General features: G+C 53.0%; 1 protein-coding gene across 1 annotated transcript; it reads right to left on the bottom strand.

Moving 5' to 3' along the window:
* Positions 1-1,916: 1,916 nt before the first annotated feature.
* On the bottom strand, positions 1,917-2,876 carry LOC142026107 (olfactory receptor 14A16-like). Its single transcript, XM_075018943.1, has one exon. The coding sequence runs from the start codon at positions 2,874-2,876 to the stop codon at positions 1,917-1,919; it is 960 nt and encodes a 319-aa protein (XP_074875044.1).
* Positions 2,877-19,237: the final 16,361 nt, after the last annotated feature.

The raw sequence follows: 19,237 nt of genomic DNA, 5'->3' as shown, positions 1-19,237 counted from the left end.
GCATATGTAAATGTCCTTTTACGCAGGTGTGGTGAAGTCTCTGGTGGTCTTCAGAAGCCCTCTGGTGGTCTTCCATAGTCTTCCTCACCTTGTCCGATAGTTGACCTCTCTTATGTGATTCTGCGCAGTACGATTTTACCATCATGTATTAGATTTACATAAAAGTACATTCAATGTTAATTCTTACACTTAATGTTTCTAGTGATTGGCTCTCAATCACATCACCTCATCAATATTCTTATACTATAACATTCATTGGTTAATCTTACCTAATTCCACTAACTGGTCTCTTGATCAAAGTGGTGTTTCTAAACCACAGAACTAAAGTCCATAACGATCTCTCTCTTAGTTCATTAAGACAAAACGCTATAATCTAACAAATTGCCAAAATTTCTATGGTTAACCGATCTTAGACAATACTTATTCTTTTATGGTTGCATACTGCACATTTTGTATGTTCCTAAATTTCTATAGCTATTGTGAGCTTCAAACCCCTATTTTCTACAATCTTTACCCTTTTAACCAAACCTGACTTAAGTGAAATTTCAACTTTTATTAAATATTGGTAACATCACTCATCTTACACAAAGAGGGGAAACAGTAGTCTCAGGAAGGCAGCATGTAAAGTTTCAAACACCACAAGCCTGCCCCCCTTATGTTCCTGAGACGTCTCATGTATTTGGGAAACAGTGCGGCACTCTCATCTCAAGGAATCCTGTCCGTGACGCCAATTTAAATGTCCCGATCCAATGTCGGGGAAGGTTTCGATATGATCCCAAGAGCGAGATTAAGACACAAACGAGGTCAAAGGCCGTATACCCAGAAGAGCTTTTATTATCAAAAGTATCAAATGTGGAAAATGGTGGCGATAGGATAGAATGGAAGAAAAGGTAGAAATTAAGCAAGCAGTTGGGATAGGATTGCAAGGACAGTCACTACCACGGATCCAGGGGCATCCCGTTGGTCCTCAATCTTCAATTCTTTGGTGGTAAAAAAGGCCGCTACAGCTTGTCTCTACAGGCTTTTATAGGGCATATTTCGATAATGTCATGCGCTGCAGGTTTTGTCTATCGCAGGACCTTCGCGTGATCGACACCAGAAACCAGTATCTTATCAGCTCCAGCCCCGTTTCCTCCCCTGGATGCCTCAATGGCCTGGTAATCGTCCTTATGGACAGAGGAGTGTCCTGCTCAAACAGATCATCTCGGAGACAAAGGGCTCGAGATAAGCAGTTCACAGTTCCTTGAGATGACAGCCCAGTCCCTCACACCTAACAACCTTTGAGGCAAATGCTTCAAGATAACAATTCAGTCTCTTACACAGTCACTGCCCACCCCAGGCACATTCGGTTCCTGGAGATCCCCCAGGCTCTCCAGACATCTCCACACTCCTGGGGGATGTCCTCTGCCCTGTCATGTGTGCGGAAACCCTGGGTATGTACCACAGTGACAACTCACCATCTCCACTGTCACCACACACCAGTGGGAAGGTCAGAAATCCTACCCTTGATCTCCAACAGCTACCTACATGACCATGTGCTTTTCTCTTTGAAACAACAGACCCTCTTGGCATGCCATGAGCTTTTCTCTTTGAAATCCAAGGAGCAACAGGCCCTCTTGGCATGAAATTCCTTCGAACTACTGTTGACATCAGCTCAGGAAGGACGGCTCCATCTTGAGGAACTGCACTGGGAATATGATATTTCGTTACAGAGATGCTATGAGAGAGTCAACTCTGACCCAGTGTTAGACACAATCTTATACAGTTTAAATGTGAGACAGAGAAGGTTCATTCCTCTGGAGAGTGAGATAAATACAGAAATTTATGCAGGAACATAATAGCAAGAAATAACAATGCAAAAAAAATTAACAATTGTAAGAAACAAAGTACAGGCCTGCAATGGGAAAACATGGGAGTCATTTGTGGAGAGACACAGAAAGTTTATCCCTATTGAGAAACATCCCTGAAATCACTTTCCTAATGCCAGCCTTGAGCTCCTGGTTCCTCATGCTGTAGATGAGGGGGTTCACTGCTGGAGGCAGCACCGAGTACAGAACTGCCACCACCAGGTCCAGGGACGGGGAGGAGATGGAGGGGGGCTTCAGGTGGGCAAATATGGCAGTGCTGATAAACAGGGAGACCACGGCCAAGTGAGGGAGGCACGTGGAAAAGGCTCTGTGCCGTCCCTGTTTAGAGGGGAACTTCAACACAGCCCTGAAAATCTGCATATAGGACAGCACAATGAAAACGAAACACCCAAATGCTAAACAGACACTAACCAAAAGAAGCCTGGCTTCCCTCAGGTAGGAGTGTGAGCAGGAGAGCTTGAGGATCTGGGGGATTTCACAGAAGAACTGGTCCACAGCATTGCCCTGGCAGAGGGGTAGTGAAAATGTATTGGCAGTGTGCAGCGCAGCATTGAGGAACCCACAGCCCCAGGCAGCTGCTGCCATGTGGACACAAGCTCCGCTGCCCAGGAGGGTCCTGTAGTGCAGGGGTTTGCAGATGGCAACGTAGCGGTCATAGGCCATGACAGTGAGGAGAGAGTACTCTGCACCAAACAAGAAGAATACAAAGAAGACCTGGGCAGCACATCCCAAGAAGGAAATGCCCCTGGTGTCCCGGAGGGAATTGGCCATGGATTTGGGGACAGTGGTGGAGATGGAGCCCAAGTCGAGAAGGGAGAGGTTGAGGAGGAAGAAGTACATGGGTGTGTGGAGGCGGTGGTCGCAGGCTATGGCTGTGATGACGAGGCCGTTTCCCAGGAGGGCAGCCAGGTAGATGCCCAGGAAGAGCCAGAAGTGCAAGAGCTGCAGCTCCTGCATGTCTGCAAATGCCAGGAGGCAGAACTCAGTCATGGAACTGCCGTTGGACATTTTCTTCCTCGGGGCAGGGGGACCTGTCACAGGAGAGAAAGACAGCACCAAGTTATGGGAGACTGCTCTGAACAACATCAAAGACATTTCCCACTGGCCCTCCCCCTCCCACACACACAGACCCTTTTCTTTTTCTGGGAGACCTTCCTTCAGCTCTGTGGTTTGAGCCCTGGTTGGTGCTGGCCAAGCGTGCAATGAAGAGCAGGGCCTCTGCCCATGGGCTCTTGGAAAGTCAGCCCTGCTCAGCAGCAGTGGGTTCATGGGATCGGTGCGGGCAGGGGCCAGTCTGCCATCCCAGTGCTAAGGAACCACAGTGGTAAAAGAAGTTTAAGAGTTCTAGGGTTTTTTTACAGCTCCCCCCATGGCCCCTGGGGAGTTTTCTTAGATCTCGGGAACCTTCAGCATTTCTGCTGCACTCAGTGAGAACAGAGTGAGTCCTGCGAGGCAAGAGGATTGCCTGTGGCTTAGTGCAGAGGAAAGGGAGCTGGTCTGTCCCTCCCTTTAGTTCCCAGTTGCGCTGTGCTTTCACCATTCAGAGATGGAGGGTGATCACAATCCCATGTTACCCTGAAAAGCCGCCAGACACTGCTGAGAGCAAAGACACCCACTGCAGACCACCAAATGTCTCCCCCTTTCTATGGGTCTCAGAACCCTGCTTCAAGCCAAGGGCACACATGGCTCATTTCACAAACCTAACAGCATTTCCTCGGTCAGAGCCTCTCTGTGGTTTTCCATGGGGCTTTCAGATAACACAAAGCTGCTAGAGGACAGGTTTGCATCCTGCAGGGCAGCTGACAGCTTGAAAGGACACCCGGAGGTGATAGCCAAGTGACCTGATGTGATGGCACCTCTGTAAAGTGTCATGGTTTAACCCCAGCCAGCAACTAAGCACCACGCAGCCGCTCACTCACTCCCCCCCCACCCAGTGGGATGGGGGAGAAAATCGGGAAAAGAAGTAAAACTCCTGGGTTGAGATAAGAACGGTTTAATAGAACAGAAAAGAAGAAACTAATAATGATAATGATAACACTAATAAAATGACAACAGGAGTAATAAAAGGATTGAAATGTACAAATGATGCGCAGGGCAATTGCTCACCACCCGCCGACCGACACCCAGCCAGTCCCCGAGCGGCGAATCCCTGCCCCCCCCTTCCCAGTTCCTAAACTAGATGGGACGTCACATGGTATGGAATACACCGTTGGCCAGTTTGGGTCAGGTGCCCTGGCTGGGCATGAGAAGCTGAAAAATCCTTGACTTTAGTCTAACCACTACTGAGCAACAACTGAAAACATCAGTGTTATCAACATTCTTCACATACTGAACTCAAAACACAGCACTGCACCAGCTACTAGGAAGACAGTTAACTCTATCCCAGCTGAAACCAGGACATAAGGGAGAATCAGCTCATTCCCCAGCCCCACAGACACCATTGAGCATAACCCCTCAGATGATAGGAAAGCTGGGACACTTGTCCCCATGGACACACGTGCATGGGAGGACCCACAAGATCAGTGTGTGACTCTGCAGCTGAAACTCCCATCCCCAGAGAACCTGACGGCAAGAACATGGTAACAATAGCAATGACACAGACGAGTGGAGAACCAAGTAAAAAGCAGAGATTGACTGGCTCAGACAGGCAAGGGGAGAGGCAGCTGCAGTCTCAGGAAAGAGTTACCCTCACCCATTTGTGCATGCCACCTCCCAGACACCAGCACAGCCAGGCAGTTGCTCTCAGCCCCTGGGCTCTGCAGAGGGAACTGGGCACGTGGCTGGAGAGCTGCCCTGTGGCTCGGCTGGATCTCTGGCTGCTGAGGAGGTGGTTCGTGTCTTGGACCCCCCAGCCCTGAGGGCAGAGGCTTTGCTGGGTGGGAGAGGAGGCAAGGGGGGTTGCTCACAGGAATGGGTCTGCGTTGGTGGGGATGATAGAGAGATTTCTGAATTCTCCCTCCCACAGCATTTCTGGTTTTAGTTTCCTCTCATTCCTTGGTCAATCCCCTGCTGCCAGAAGATTTTCTTCCTGGGAGGTGTTTCCCTGTCACTTCTCAGACACCCTATCCCAACCTCTGTGCACTCTCCTCAGCTCCACAGAAACCTGCCTGCTTGCTGGGCACCGGCTGGGCCCATGTTCCTGTTGCAGGTGGAAAAGGGCAGGTTAGAACAACCCTGCTGGATCCAGCAAAGGTGATGCTGGTGCTGTCCACAGGCAGAGGATTAGCTGAAGGCACTTTAGGTGGCTCCTATCAGACCAACTGATCACTCCAATTCACAGCTCAGGAGTCTCAGGGACTTGTTCCAGCAGGACAGCTCCTTTTCCATTTCTCCCCCCAAATTCCCTAAGACTAGGAAACAGAAAACATAGACTCTGGAAAGCTCCTTAACTTTATAGCAATCCCTGCTTTGATCTTCCCCTTGAAAAGTGCCTTCGGAAACATCCTGGGGGATGATCTGGAGCTGTGAGCTGCCCTGACCCACACAGCACCCTCTTGCCAGCAGAAGGACCCTGCAATTCTGTGAACTGTTTCTTCCACCCACAGCTTCTCCCCACTCTGCTGTTACAGTTCCCCAGGCAGGCTGAGTCCTTACCCTGACCGGGGGCAGAGTCCCTGCCCCAGCACACAGCCCCCCACGGTGCAGGGACCCTGCTCAGAAGGACAGCCCTGGGCACCCCTGGCTGCACACCCACCTTCACCCTCTGCAGCCATCCCCAGGTGAAGGCAGCTGACATGCCCTGTCCCTCTGAGGGTGCAGCAGGGAAGCTGTGCTCCAAAGCACGGCCTTTTTCTCTGCACTGCAGAAACTGTGAGAGTCCCTCTGACAGATCCCATAGGCTGTGGGATGTGCCAGCTTTAGGAGCTCATTCCAGGAACCACAGCTGCATTGCCCTGCAGCCAGAGACTTACCCTGTGAAGGGCTGTGAAGATTTTTCTCCAGGTCAGCTCTCCTCTCTCCTTCCACCCCAGACTGCCTTTAAACTCTCTCTGCATCACTCCTCTCCGCTCGGTGCCTGCAGGCAGTGCCCTCAGCCCTGCTGCGCTTTGCAGAGGAGCTGCTCCTGGGCAGAGCTGTCTCTCGGCAGTGCTGCCTGCTTGCCATGAGCTCCCTCCAGCCCAGGAGCCCAGCCCGGCTCAGCAGCAGAGGAGCAGCCCAAGGCAGCCCTTTCTCTGCCCCCTCTGGGCTCCCTCCAGGTGTCCCTGGGGCTCCAGGGGAACCTGCTGGGAAACAGGCTGAGGCAATCACTGATGTTCCCTCCCTCAGCTGGGCAGAGCCACTTCTTTCAGCAGCGACATTTCTCCCATCTGAAAGAGTGAGGTCTAAGAATCATTTTTCTTTCTCCCATTTTTAGACATGAAGCACATGACACTGGGGTTTCCACACCTATGCCTACACGTCCTGGTTTCACCTGGGATGGAGTTAACTGTCTTCCTAGTAGCTGGTACAGTGCTATGTTTTGAGTTCAGTATGTGAAGAATGTTGATAACACTGATGTTTTCAGTTGTTGCTCAGTAGTGTTTAGACTATAGTCAAGGATTTTTCAGCTTCTCATGCCCAGCCAGGGCACCTGACCCAAACTGGCCAACGGTGTATTCCATACCATGTGACGTCCCATCTAGTTTAGGAACTGGGAAGGGGGGGGCAGGGATTCGCCGCTCGGGGACTGGCTGGGTGTCGGTCGGCGGGTGGTGAGCAATTGCCCTGCGCATCATTTGTACATTTCAATCCTTTTATTACTCCTGTTGTCATTTTATTAGTGTTATCATTATCATTATTAGTTTCTTCTTTTCTGTTCTATTAAACCGTTCTTATCTCAACCCACGAGTTTTACTTCTTTTCCCGATTTTCTCCCCCATCCCACTGGGTGGGGGGGGAGTGAGTGAGCGGCTGCGTGGTGCTTAGTTGCTGGCTGGGGTTAAACCATGACACTACAGTTTCAAAATTCTGTTTTTTCCTCTCCACCTGCCTCTACTCACCCCCTTGATTACATAGTCAAGGAAATGACCAAGAGTTTTCACAGTGGGCCTGTCAGTAGCACCTTGTCATTCCTAGAGATCAGCTTCAGCTCCACCAAAGGCCCTCAGGGGCAGCAGAGCCACCACTGACAAAAACCCCATTCCCTGGCAGGGCTGCCCTTCCAGCCCTTCTTTCTGTCCTTGGGGAGAGCAGAGTTTGCTCACTGTCTTGGCATTCAATTTCAGCTTTATGTTTCCATCTGCCAACCACTCCGGCATGGCTCTGAAGCCAAGCCTTTGCACACACGGGGTCTTAGATGTTTGGACCAACTTCCCGAAGACAAGTCAGAGCCTGGCCTGGTGTTACAGCTGAGGTGCTACAACCCAAATGTGCACTGATGCCCTCAGCCAGGGGCATAGCAAGGACGAGCTGGAGACTGAGCTTTTTGACATCCATAAAGGAACTGCCCAGGCATGGTGGGACAAGGGACACAGCTTGGGGTGCTGCAATGGATGGGTACTGGTCCTCAGGAGAGACAGGCTGGAAGGATCAGGAGTGGGGTTCCCTTAAAGTGAAGAAGTAGTTTGGATGCATGGAGCTCCTTACTGGGGCCAGTGGAGAAGTTGGGTCAGCCCTTGTGAGTGAGGGTCAGAGGAGGGGCCAGTAAAGGTGACATCAAGGTGGGAGTTGAGGAAGCTGCAGTCAGGTTGGAGCAGTGGGCATGGTCTTTTCTAAGCACCCCAAGGAAGTCTCTGGATGTAGAAGCCTGAGCCTCACTGGGGACTTCAACGACCCTGGCATTTTCTGGAAGGGGAACACAGCGGCATGCAAACAGTCCAGGCCGTTTCTGGAGTGTCTTGGGGGAACATCTTCACACAGCTGCCAGATTGGCTGTTTCTGGAGTGTCTTGGGGGAACATCTTCACACAGCTGCCAGATTGGCCAACAAGGGTAATGCAAACCCAGATCTGATACTTGCCAGCAAGGCAGAGCTGGCCAGGGAAGTGAAGGTCAGTGTAAGCCTTTTCTGTCATGAAAATGAAATAGTGAGGTCCCAGCTCCCGAGGGGAGTGAGGAAGAAAAACAGAAGACTACAGATGCTGGACATTAAAGGACCAGACTTTGGCCTATTCTGGGGAGTTTTAGTGGGGTCCCACGGTCATTCAGCGTTGCAAAGCAGCAAAGCTTCAAACATTGCTCTACAAGGACAGCATCCTCCAAGCACAGAAATGACCTATATCAAAACTGAGTGGAGACACTCCTTGCCAGGAAGCCCGAGCTTTGGGTGTTGCTCAGCTGCTTCTTACTGGCACTTCACTCACACTCTGTTGTGGTGGCTTTGGTGCTTTTCTGTGGCTACTCTTTCTGCAGAGAAGATCTTAAAAAGACAATGATTTCATAAAAGGTGGTCATAAAGGCCCTGTTGTAGACAACAATGTTTGCCATGAGCTCTGGAGAGAGCCAGGAAGATAGATAATAAGCACCAGGAATATGCAGGAATCTGAAAGCCTCTTCTGAAATGCGAGTGGCTCTGAGCAACACTGATTGATTGCCTGTGTGTAGGGCTCAGAGAGAGGGTCAAGGGATGTCAGTGAGAAACAAGGAGGTGGCTGATGGCTTTAGCAAATCCTGAAACCGTATCTGAGGCCAGAAATGGCAAGCAGTGGATGTCTGTGCATAAGGAAGAGGAGGAGGTATGTCTTGGGAAGATGTCAGGAAGGAAGACCCCTCTTCTGCAAGTCAGGGATGAAAGAGATTTTTTCCATGTTGTGTGCATGCCTAGGAGATGGTTAATGCTCACTGCTGAGGGTGGCTGTGCCCAGTCATGCCCCAGGAGCTGACCTTGTTCTCTTTCCCTCCTTCAGTCCCCAACTTGGATGGGCCTCAGGATCCTGAAGGAGGCATGAACTTCCTAGGTTTAAGTCCCATCACTGCGGGGGAAGAGGGAAGGGTTTGGGAGCCACACGGGACTGCAGGGAGAGGGTGAGGTGGGGTGTAGCAGGGAGTGTGTTAAAGGCAGAAAGAAGATCTGAACTGGGGGGGAGGTGTGATTCTAAAGTGAAATAGGTGGAGTTTTGGTTTTGAGGCAGCAGGAGAAGGAGGACATGCCTTTCAGTGCTGGGATGTGGAGTGAGGATTTGAGTTTTGAGCTGGGACATCTTGGATGACAGAGGAGCATTCACGAGGCTTTGGAAGAACTGGACAGGCCGTGGGGAACTCCCAGGCATTGGCCAATCCTACAGTAACCACTGATTTGTGTTTGAAGCAACAACCAGAGAGACATCAGGAAAGCTTGGGGCATCATGGGGGTCAGAGTGAGTTAGGGAAGCAGGGAGTGGTTAAAATGTGCAGGGAAACACCACAGGCATAGGAGAGTGTAGGTGGCAGGGGCAGCCAAGGGCCTTGGTGGGGCTGGGTCCCCATCCTGCCCCCAACATTTTGCACCTGTCACCAGTGCCTCTGATTTCCTCCTTTACCAGCCCCCAGGGACAGCCGCCTCTTCTGGTCATTACCTCGCTGCTCTCATCAGTGATTGTCCTCAGTGGGGCCCACTAACACCCTCAGAGTCTTGGAGGTTTGCTGCTGACTTTTACTTCTCCAGAGGTTTCTTCAGTCTCCCAGCACCTGCAATTCAGGAACTTGGCACCAGAGGGCTCATTGATATGCAAAGCACCCTAGCAAGCCAAATCTTTGGGCAAAATTTTTCTTAATTCCTCAGTTCCTGTGTGGTTATTGGGAGCAGTCAAGTTGATCCTTGACTTGAGACTAAACATTCCTTAGCAACAAGTGAAAACATCAGTGTGTTACCAACATTCTTCTCATACTGAACTCAAAACCATAGTAGTGTACCAGCTACTAGGAAGACAACTAACTCTATCCCAGCTGAAACCAGGACAACACCTCAGCCTGGCTTTGGGTCCCTCCCCCAGCCCAGCTCTGCTGCCCAAAGCGTCCCCTGAGCCTCCTCCCATTTCAGAATGGCTACAAGACAGTACTGTGGCTGCTCCTTATCTCATCACCAAGGGAAACCACTCCCTGACAGGGAGTCCTCCTCTCTCTGGCATTCCTGCTTCCAGCCAGTTTAAACCCTTCTGCAGTTGGGACTTCTCGCCCTCCATGCCAGATAAATCCTTGGTCACAAATTACCACTGCTGAGCAGTCACTACTTGAATTTTCACTTTAGGTTTCCCAGAAACGGCACACCTTGCTGCAGTGTCTAGGATGTGGCAGGACAGCGCTCAGGGTTTCTTTAGTGTGGAGAAGGACATGCTCCAGAGCAGGGCTTGCCTGCTGCACCCTCAGAGGGACAGGGCATGAGGCTGCCCTCTCCTGGGGATGGCTGCAGGGCTGTGAAGGTGGGTGTGCAGCCAGGGGTGCCCAGGGCTGTCCTTCTGAGCAGGGTCCCTGCACCGTGGGGGGCTGTGTGCTGGGGCAGGGACTCTGCCGCCTGCCAGGGTCAGCACTCAGCCTGCCCAGGGATGTCTCCATGGCACCGTGGGGAGAAGCTGTGGGTGGATGCAGCAACCTGCTGGCAGAGCAAGGCAGGACCTTTCTGCTGTTGAGAGGGTGCTGCCTAGGTCAGGGCTGCTCACAGCTCCAGATCACCCCAGGGCATGCCCAGGGGGACTTTTCCAGAAGCACATCAAGGCAGGGGCTACTTGGGAGGAAAGGTGCTTTCCAGGGTCTGTGCTCTCAGCTTCCTGCTGTGGTTGTGGGGGAAAATAGGAGATGTCAGTGTGTATGTCAGTGGGGGAAACCACTAGCAAATATCAAACCAAAGCAGGCAGCAAGTACAAAAAGAGGCCTGAGAGCCAGTTATTTTAGAGACCATAAGCCTGGAGTGGATATTGGAGAGCCCTGAGAGTCTGTGAGTTGGCTGCTGGATGGATACTGTGGCCCAAACCACCTCCTGGAGAAAGTGACAATTTTGGGGAGGTCAGGTACTGATAAAGCCATCGGTCTGGACCTGGAAGGGAAGTTGCCCTTTATGTGAGAGAGCAGCAGGCGTGCATGGGGCACTGCTGCATAGGGACAGTTGGACAGTCCGCATGAGAGGCCAGAACAACATAAGCAACATTGTGGTGCGTGGCTGAGTGCTGCAGACCTCCTGAACAGGAAGGAAAAGCAGGTGAGGCCTTCTTCCGACAACTGGAAGAAGCCTCCTGCTTGCAGGCCCTGGTCCTCATGGCAGACTGAAACTGCCCTGAAATTTGCTGAAGGGGCAACACAGCGAGGTGAAAGCTATCCAGGAGGTGTTTGGAGTTCATTGAGAGCATCCTCGTGGCAAGGGTGCCTGAGGAGCCAGTGAAGGGGAGTGTCCTGCAGGACGTCATCCTTGGAAACAAGGAAGAGCTGGTCAGGGGTGTAATAGTCAGGGGTGAGAAAGTAGAGTTGAGGTTCCTGAGAGGCAAAGAGCAGGACTTCAGGAGAGCAGGCTTTGGTCTGCCAAGGGACATCCTTTACAGAATCCCATGGGATATGGTCCTGCAGAGAAGAGGGGAGAGCTCTTTGATGGTCAAGGCTGTCCTCTTCAAGCACCAGAACAGTACACCCAGACAGGCAGGAAGTCAAGCAAACTTGCAGGAGGCTGGTATGGATGAGAAAGGACCTCCTGGCAAAAATCAATATTCCGAGACTGGATATTAGGAAAAATGTCTTCACCGAAAGGGTCATCAAGCATTGGAAAGGCTGCCCGGGGAAGTGGTTGACTTACCATCCTTGGAGTTATTTAAAACACGTCTAGATGTGGCACTTAGGGCTATGGTTTAGTGGTAGACTTGGCAGGGTTAGGTTTATGGTTAGACTCAATGATCTTAAAGGTCTTTCACAACCTTGCTCCAGTGCAGTTTGTGCAAAAGAGGTGCCTGCAGGCCAGCCCCTGCCCTGAGCTTCCGCTGGGATCCATGCCGATGCAGGTTGGCTGTCAGCTGCTCACACACAAACACCTGGTAGCATTTGAGGTGCCAGGGGTGGTCAAAAACTTGTGTTTTGCAGACGAAAATGTGTCTTCAGGCTCTGGTGGAGCATACCTGCGATACCCACAACTGCCTGAGTATCAGCTGTGGGGTTGTGGAGAGGGGTCCCTTGGTGACCTCAGATTACACCCACAGTTTAGGGCACCTGAATGTCAGTTAGACTCACATTTCCATTGCAGCTGCTGGTCTTTCAGCTGACCAAAAGGAAGCGTGCACCAGAAGGATGGTCAGACCCCTGTCTAGGCACTCCCTGCTGCACTCAGTATTGCTCAGCTCACTGCAAAACTCAGACATGAGCGCACCCCTGCATTGCAGGCAGTGATATAATGTCAAGGCTCTCTTTTAAATGGCTTAAGAATGTCCACTAGTGCCGTGCCTGGGGCACCTAGTGCAATGGCATGTGGTTAGCAAATATGGCACAGCATGTCCAGGAAAGCCATGTTCCACTGGAGACGGAGGTGGGAAAACACACCATGACCTTCCAAGAGGGCTGGTGCCATTTTGCCAGCACCTGAATGCCAGCATTATGGCAAGGTCCATCTTGTCTACAGCAAGGGGCACTGCATGATTGGGAGGCATATTGGTGGTGGTCAGGAGGCCAGGTCTACCCTGCCCTTGCTGGTAGGGAGGCCAGGTCTACCCTGTCCGCACGCTTATGGAGGCCAGGTCTACCCCACCATCGCTGGTAGGGAGGCCTGGTCTACCCGGCCTGCGTGGTTAGGGAGGCCAGGTCTACTGCACCCGTTTGGGGAGGGAGGCCAGGTCCACCCCACCAACATGGTTAGGGAGGCATAATTATCCTGGCCCGCGCTGGTAGAGAGGCCAGGTCTACCCCACAGCACTGGCAGGGAGGCCTGGTCTACCCTGCCCTTGCCGGTATGGAGGCCTGGTCTACCCGACCGCTCAGGTAGGGAGACCATGTCTAAATCACTGGCGCTGGTAGGGAGGCCAGGTCTACCCCGCTCATGCCATTTGGAAGGCCAAATCTACCCTGCCCACTCGGGTAGTGAGACTATGTATACCCTGCCCACGTGGTTAGGGGGGCGTGATCTACCTTGCCTGCGTGGGTTCAGAGGCCAGATTTACTCCACCAGCGCCGGTCTGGATGCCAGGTCTACCCGGCCCGTGCAGGTCGGGAGGCCAGGTCTACCTTGCCCGCATGGTTGGGGAGGCCAGGTCTACCCCACTGGTGCAGCAGGGAGGCCAGGTCTACCCCACTGGTGCAGCAGGAAGGCCAGGTCTACCCTACCAGCACTGGTAGGGAGTCCAGGTCTACCCCATGGGCGTCAGTAGGGAGGCCAGGTCTACCCCACCTGCACATTTAGGAAGGACTCGTCTACCCGGATATCGCTGCTAGGAATGCCAGGTCTACCCCACTGGTGCTGGTCGGGAGGCCAGATCTACCCCGCCCGTGAGGTTAGGGAAGTCACTTCTACCCCACTCATGCATTTAGGGAGGCCAGATCTACCACACCGGCGCCAGTAGAGAGGCCAGGTGTATCCCACCTGCATGGATAGGGAGGCCTGATCTACCACACCAGCACTGGTAGGGAGGCCAGTTCTACGCTGCCTGCATGGTTATGGACTACCCGGCCCACTCCGCTCGGTAGGCCACGTCTATACCGCCCTTGCTGGTAGGGAGGCCAGCTCTACCCCACCCACGCAGTTAGGGAGGCCAGGCCTAACCCGCCCGCGTGGTTAGGGAGGACAGGTCTACCCCGCCCACGCAGATAGGGAGGCCAGGTCTACCCCACTCGCGCCAGTTGGGAGGCCAGGTCTACGCTGCTAAGTGTGGTTAGGGAGGTCAGGCCTACCACTGGTACCGGTGGGGAGGCCAGGCGTGCCCCGCCCATGCGGTTAGGGAGACCTGGTCTACCCCACTGCTCAGGTATGGAGGCTAGGTCTACCCCGCCCGCTCGGTTAGGGAGGCCAGGTCTATCCTGCCGGTGCCAGCAGGGAGGCCAGGTCTAGCCGACCTGTGCGGTTAGGAAGGCCTGGTCTACTCTACCAGCATCGTTCGGGAGGCCTGGTCTACCCCATCAGTGCAGCAGGGAGGCCAGGTCTACCCCACCAGCGTTGGTAGGGAGGCCTGGTCTACCTGACCGGTGCCGGTCGGGAGGCTAGGTTTACACCTTCCACATGGTTAGGGAGGCCTGGACTACCCCGCCCGTGCATTTACTGAGCCCTGGTCTACCCAGCCCGCGCAGGTAGGGAGGCCAGGTCTACACCACTGGCGCTGGCAGGGAGGCCAGGTCAACCCTGCCCGCACGGTTAGGGAGGAATGTCTACCCCACCAGCGCCGGTTTTGAGGCGAGGTCTACGCTGCTCTCACGGATAAGGAGGCTAGGTCTAATCCACCCGCGCAGTTAGGGAAGCCATGTTTTCCCACTCCCTTGCCAATAGGGAGGTCAGGTATACCCTGCCCACTTGGGTAGGCAGCCCAGGTGTACCCCGCCGGTGCCAGCAGGCAGTCAAGGTCTACCTCACACGTGCGTTTAGAAAGGCCAGGTCTACCCCACCGGTGCCCTTCAGGAGGCCAGGTCTACCCCGCCCGCGCGTTTATGGAGTCCTGCTCTACCTTGCCCGCTTGGCTAGGCAGGCCACGTCTACCCCGCCCTTGCCGGTAGTAAGGCCAGGTCTACACCACTCACATGCTTAGTGAGGCCACGTCTACCCAACTGGCGCTGGTCTGGAGGCCAGGTCTACCCTTTCTGCTAGGCTAGGGAGGCCAGGTCTACCCTGCCAGCACCGGCAGGGAGGCTAGGTCTACCCCACCGGTGCCAGTAGCAAGGCCAAATCTAGACCGCCAGCTCGTTAGGGAGACCAGGTCTACCCCACCCGCACAGTTAGGGAGGCCATGTCTACCCCACTGGCACCGGTCTTGAGGCCAGGTCTACCCCGCCCGCATGTTTAGGGAGGCAAGGTCTACGCCGCTTGCGCGGTTGGGGAGGCCACGTCTACCCCGCCATTGCCGGTAGGGAGGCCTGGTCTACCCCGCCCGCGCAGTTAGGGAAGCCAGGTCTAATCTGCCTGCACGGTTAAGGAGGACATGTTTAGCCCCTCCCTTGCTGATAGGGAGGCGTGGTCTACCCCGCCCGCTTGGCTAGGGAGCTCAGGTCTACCCCACCAGTGCCAGCAGGGAGTCCTGATCTACCTCACATGCGCATTTAGAAAGGCCAGGTCTACCTCAACTGCACCATTCGGGAGGCCAGGTCTACCCCACCCGTGGGGTTAGGGAGGCCTGGTCAACCCCACCCGCATGGGTAGGGAGGCCCAGTCTACCCCACTGGCGCTGTTCAGGAGGCCAGGTCTACCCTGCCCTTGCTGGTATGTATCCTGGTCTACCCCGCCCACTAAGCTAGGGCAGCCAGGTCTACCCTGCCGGCACCAGCAGGGAGGCTCGGTGTAGCCGGCCAGTGCAGGTAGGGAGGCTAGGTCTACCCCACCAGTGCAGCAGGGAGGCCAGGTCTACCCCACCCGTGTGGATAGGGAGACCAGGTCTACCACACCAGTGCCAGTCAGGATGCCAGGTCTACCCTGCCCGCACAGTTAGGGAGGCCAGGTCTACCTTTCTCGTGTGGACATGGAGGACAAATCTACCCCTCCCGCTCGGGTAGAAAGACCAGGTGTACCCCAGTGGCACAGTCAGGAGGCCAGGTCTATCCTGCCCAGTTGGGTAGGGAGACCAGGTCTACCGCTCCCGCGCAGATAGGAAGGCCAGGACTACACCAACATTGCCATCAGGAAGTCCAGTTCTACCCCGCTCTTGCCAGTAGGGAGGCCAGTTCTACCACGCCCGCGCAGTTAGGGAGGCCTGGTCTAGCCCACTCGTGCGGTTAAGGATGTGGCAGTACATCCCGCCCCTCCATCCTGCCAGCAGGAAACAAAACTCCAGGAAGGGAGAAGGGGAAGGAAACCCTGGAGGCTGCAGGTTGAAATTTGAACTGGCTAATCGAGATGTGCCAGGTACACTGAGGTGACCCTCCTAGCCAATAGAATTAAATGACCACAGGTCAGATTCAACAGCGGTATAAACAGAGTCCTGCCAGAGGACATGTTGGCAGTCCTCCTCGGAGCAGCAGGTCAGCAGTTGGGGACTCCCTCTCGGGTCAGGGCACCGCCCGAGGTAACTCCTCAAGGGAGAGAGCCCTCAGCTTTTAGGTGGGCATTTTGAGCCATCACTTTAAATCTTGGCGATACTTAAGTCAGCCATGTAGTATTAATTCTCTTTACATCATTGAGCATGTGGACTTCTAACTAACTTTTGCTGAAGAATAAATCTGAGTTTTAACACCTGCTGGATTTGGTTAGTCCTGCATCCATAACACCCACCCAGGCCAACTCCCCCCAGTTTATATACTAGACATGATGTCACATGGTATGGAATAACCCTTTGGCCAGTTTGGGTCAGCTGCCCTGGCTGTGTCCCCTCACAACTTCTTGCACCACTCCAGCCTTCTTGCTGGCTGGGCTTGAGAAGCTGAAAAATCCTTGACTTTAGACTAAACATTACTTAGCAACAGCTGAAAACATCAGTGGCTTATCAATATTCTTCTCATAGTGAACCCCAAACATAACACTGTACCAGCTGCTAGGAAGAAGAAAGCTATCCCAGCCAAACCAGGACACCACCACACTGAGGAGAGCAGACACTGCACTGGAGGGCAGGGCTGCCTTCCCAAAGGACATAGGCATTCTGGAGGGATGGGCCAAAAGAGAACTGCGTGCTATCCAGTAAGGACAAATCCAAAGTCCTGCCCCTAAAGCAGACCAAGCCCCTGCAATGAGGGAGGCAAGGGGCTGCACGGCTGCATAGCAGCTCTGTGGGAAAAGCTCTGGTGGTCCTTGGGTGCCATGAGGCAAAAGATGAACCAGCAGCAAAGACGACCAACAGAATCAAGGGCTGCATGAGCAGCAGCACAGCCAATGGAATTGATTATCCCTCTCTCCTCAGAACATTTTACATCATATCCAGAAAAATTCCCGAGGCTTTGAGCCCCCTGTAGTGCCAAAGAGACACTGGCAAACTGGATCCAGGTCAGATGAGGGCCACCAAGGTGACCAGGGCTGAAGCACTTGTCGTGTGAGAAGAAGTTAAAAGAGCTGGGCTTGTTCAGCTGGGAGAAAGGAAGGTCATGGGGGAACCTGCAGCATCATGGCACTGGTCCTAGTAAGGCTGAGTCAGGCTTATGTCCGTGGTACAAGACACAAGGACAAGAGGCAATGGGCTGGAAAAAGAGATGGTCAGGGCACATACAGGGAGAAACTTTTCCAACACGAGGATAGTGAAGCGCTGGAAGCTGTTTCCCAGAGAATATGCAAAGGCTTGATCCTGGAAAGTGATGAAGAGATGTTTACATAAAGACCTGAATAACCTGGTCTGACCCTGCTTTGTGCAGGAGGTTGGTCAAGACACCTGCCAAGGTCCCTTCCAGTGTGAATGAATGATGCTGTCGGTCAACTGCTGGTTGTTCTGCTCCAGGGTCCTGCCTCACAGCTCAATGGCCTGCGAGACCTGGCTGGTATTAACCGAGGCTGTGACGTAGAGCAACTCAGATCTATCTACACCTACTTTTACACAGTTCAGCACTGGTCCTACCTTATCTCTTTTTCTTCTTCTTTAACACTTCCTGAAGTACCAAAAAATCATCTTGGTGCCCTTGAATTCCTTTCTGACTTTCTACTGAGTTTTGATGTGGACCATTGCTGTGCTTGGAGAATGCTGTCCTTGAAGACAAGATGTATCCAGGAACACTATGAAAATTCTTGGTCTTTCATTGATTGGATCATCAAGGGAGTGAGTAAAAACCCCTGTGCGACATGCTTCATGTTCATGCAATGCCAGCAGCTGCTCTTGGGTGGGGAAGGGACAGACCTTGCATCTCTGACGGCATCTGATGACGATGGCTCTGACTGATGGCATCAGTCAAGGGCACACAGGCACCAAATCGCACTCTCTGCGATGCCGTCTGGAGTGTCTGTGATGTACCAGCCTGAATGGGAATTGCTTTCCTGTAGGTCCTGTGAGGTCCATGCGAGCCTTGGCATCTGGTGCAGCTCTGTGGCCCTGGATCTGGACATTAAATAGAGTACCTGTCCTGAATTGTGTTAGGCCATGTGGGGACAAACATGGGACACATGCCATTAGAGCCAGTGGAGGTATAGTAAATTCAGCTGATGGAAAAGAGAGAGACCCAGCTCTCGCTATGGTACATGACTGCAATCGTTCCTATGAATGAAAACCTGTATAAACTACCATGAAGATAAGGAGTAGGAGAAGGTTCTTTTGGCCTTCATTTGGTCATAGAGTGTCATGTCACTTGGCCAAAGGATTTTCCCACTAGGCTCATACATGATTCCCGAGATGTTGCCCTGTCTCTATGAACTTCTCCATTACAGTTTGCTGTTACCTACATGTATCTTGGACCACCTCTGGCAACTCAGATGTCAACAGGTATTTGCATCTGAACACCTGACTCCTGCCTTCCATCTCCATTAATTCAGAAGGGAGCTGAGAGAAGGAGCTCCCATGCAGGTGCCTATTTTGTGCCCACCTGAAAAGAGTCAAGAGGAATCCCACCTCCTGTGGCTTTGTGGAGTGCATGGGAGAGAGCTGAGTCTCCTTCAAATGCCATGAATAGAAACGCAGATGAAACACCACCATTGACCAAGAGATCGCTTCTGCCTGGAGGTGTAAAGGAGATCCCTGCCTTTCACTGTCTGAGTATCATGTCTAAAAAACAACACAAAAAAAGTGGTACATTAAAAGTAACTCTGAGAGAAGGATTATATTTCTGGAAAGAAAAAAAGGTCACATGTAGATGTAACTTTGTCTCTGAGTGGAAAATTTTATTTCATTAAAGAAGTGGCTCTCTGCCGCTGAGGGAGGGAACATCACTGATTGCCTCAGCCTGTTTGCCAGCAGGTTCCCCTGGAGCCCCAGGGACACCTGGAGGGAGCCCAGAGGGGGCAGAGAAAGGGCTGCCTTGGGCTGCTCCTCTGCTGCTGAGCTGGGCTGGGCTCCTGGGCTGGAGGGAGCTCATGGCAAGCAGGCAGCACTGCCGAGAGACAGCTCTGCCCAGGAGCAGCTCCTCTGCAAAGCGCAGCAGGGCTGAGGGCACTGCCTGCAGGCACCAAGGGGAGAGGAGTGATGCAGAGAGATTTTAAAAGCGGTCTGGGGTGAGAGGATGCAGAGAGCTGACTCAAAAAGAATTCTTCACAGCCCTCTGCACAGTAAGTCTCTGGCTGCAAGGAAAAGCTGTGTGCTGGGGCAGGGAATCTGCCGCTGGTCAGGGTAAGGACTCAGCCTGCCTGGGGAACTGTAACAGCAGAGTGGGGAGAAGCTGTGGGTGGAAGAAACAGCTTGCAGAATTGCAGGGTCCTTCTGCTGACAAGAGGGTGCTGTGTGGGTCAGGGCAGCTCACAGCTCCAGATCA

This window comes from Buteo buteo, chromosome 31 (genome assembly GCF_964188355.1).
Source record: "Buteo buteo chromosome 31, bButBut1.hap1.1, whole genome shotgun sequence".
NCBI lineage: Eukaryota > Metazoa > Chordata > Aves > Accipitriformes > Accipitridae > Buteo > Buteo buteo.
This window is presented reverse-complemented; position numbering and strand designations above follow the sequence as displayed.

Coding starts and splice junctions, on each gene's coding strand:
- LOC142026107 (XM_075018943.1), bottom strand. CDS start 2,876: ATGTCCAACGGCAGTTCCATGACTGAGTTCTGCCTCCTGGCATTTGCA.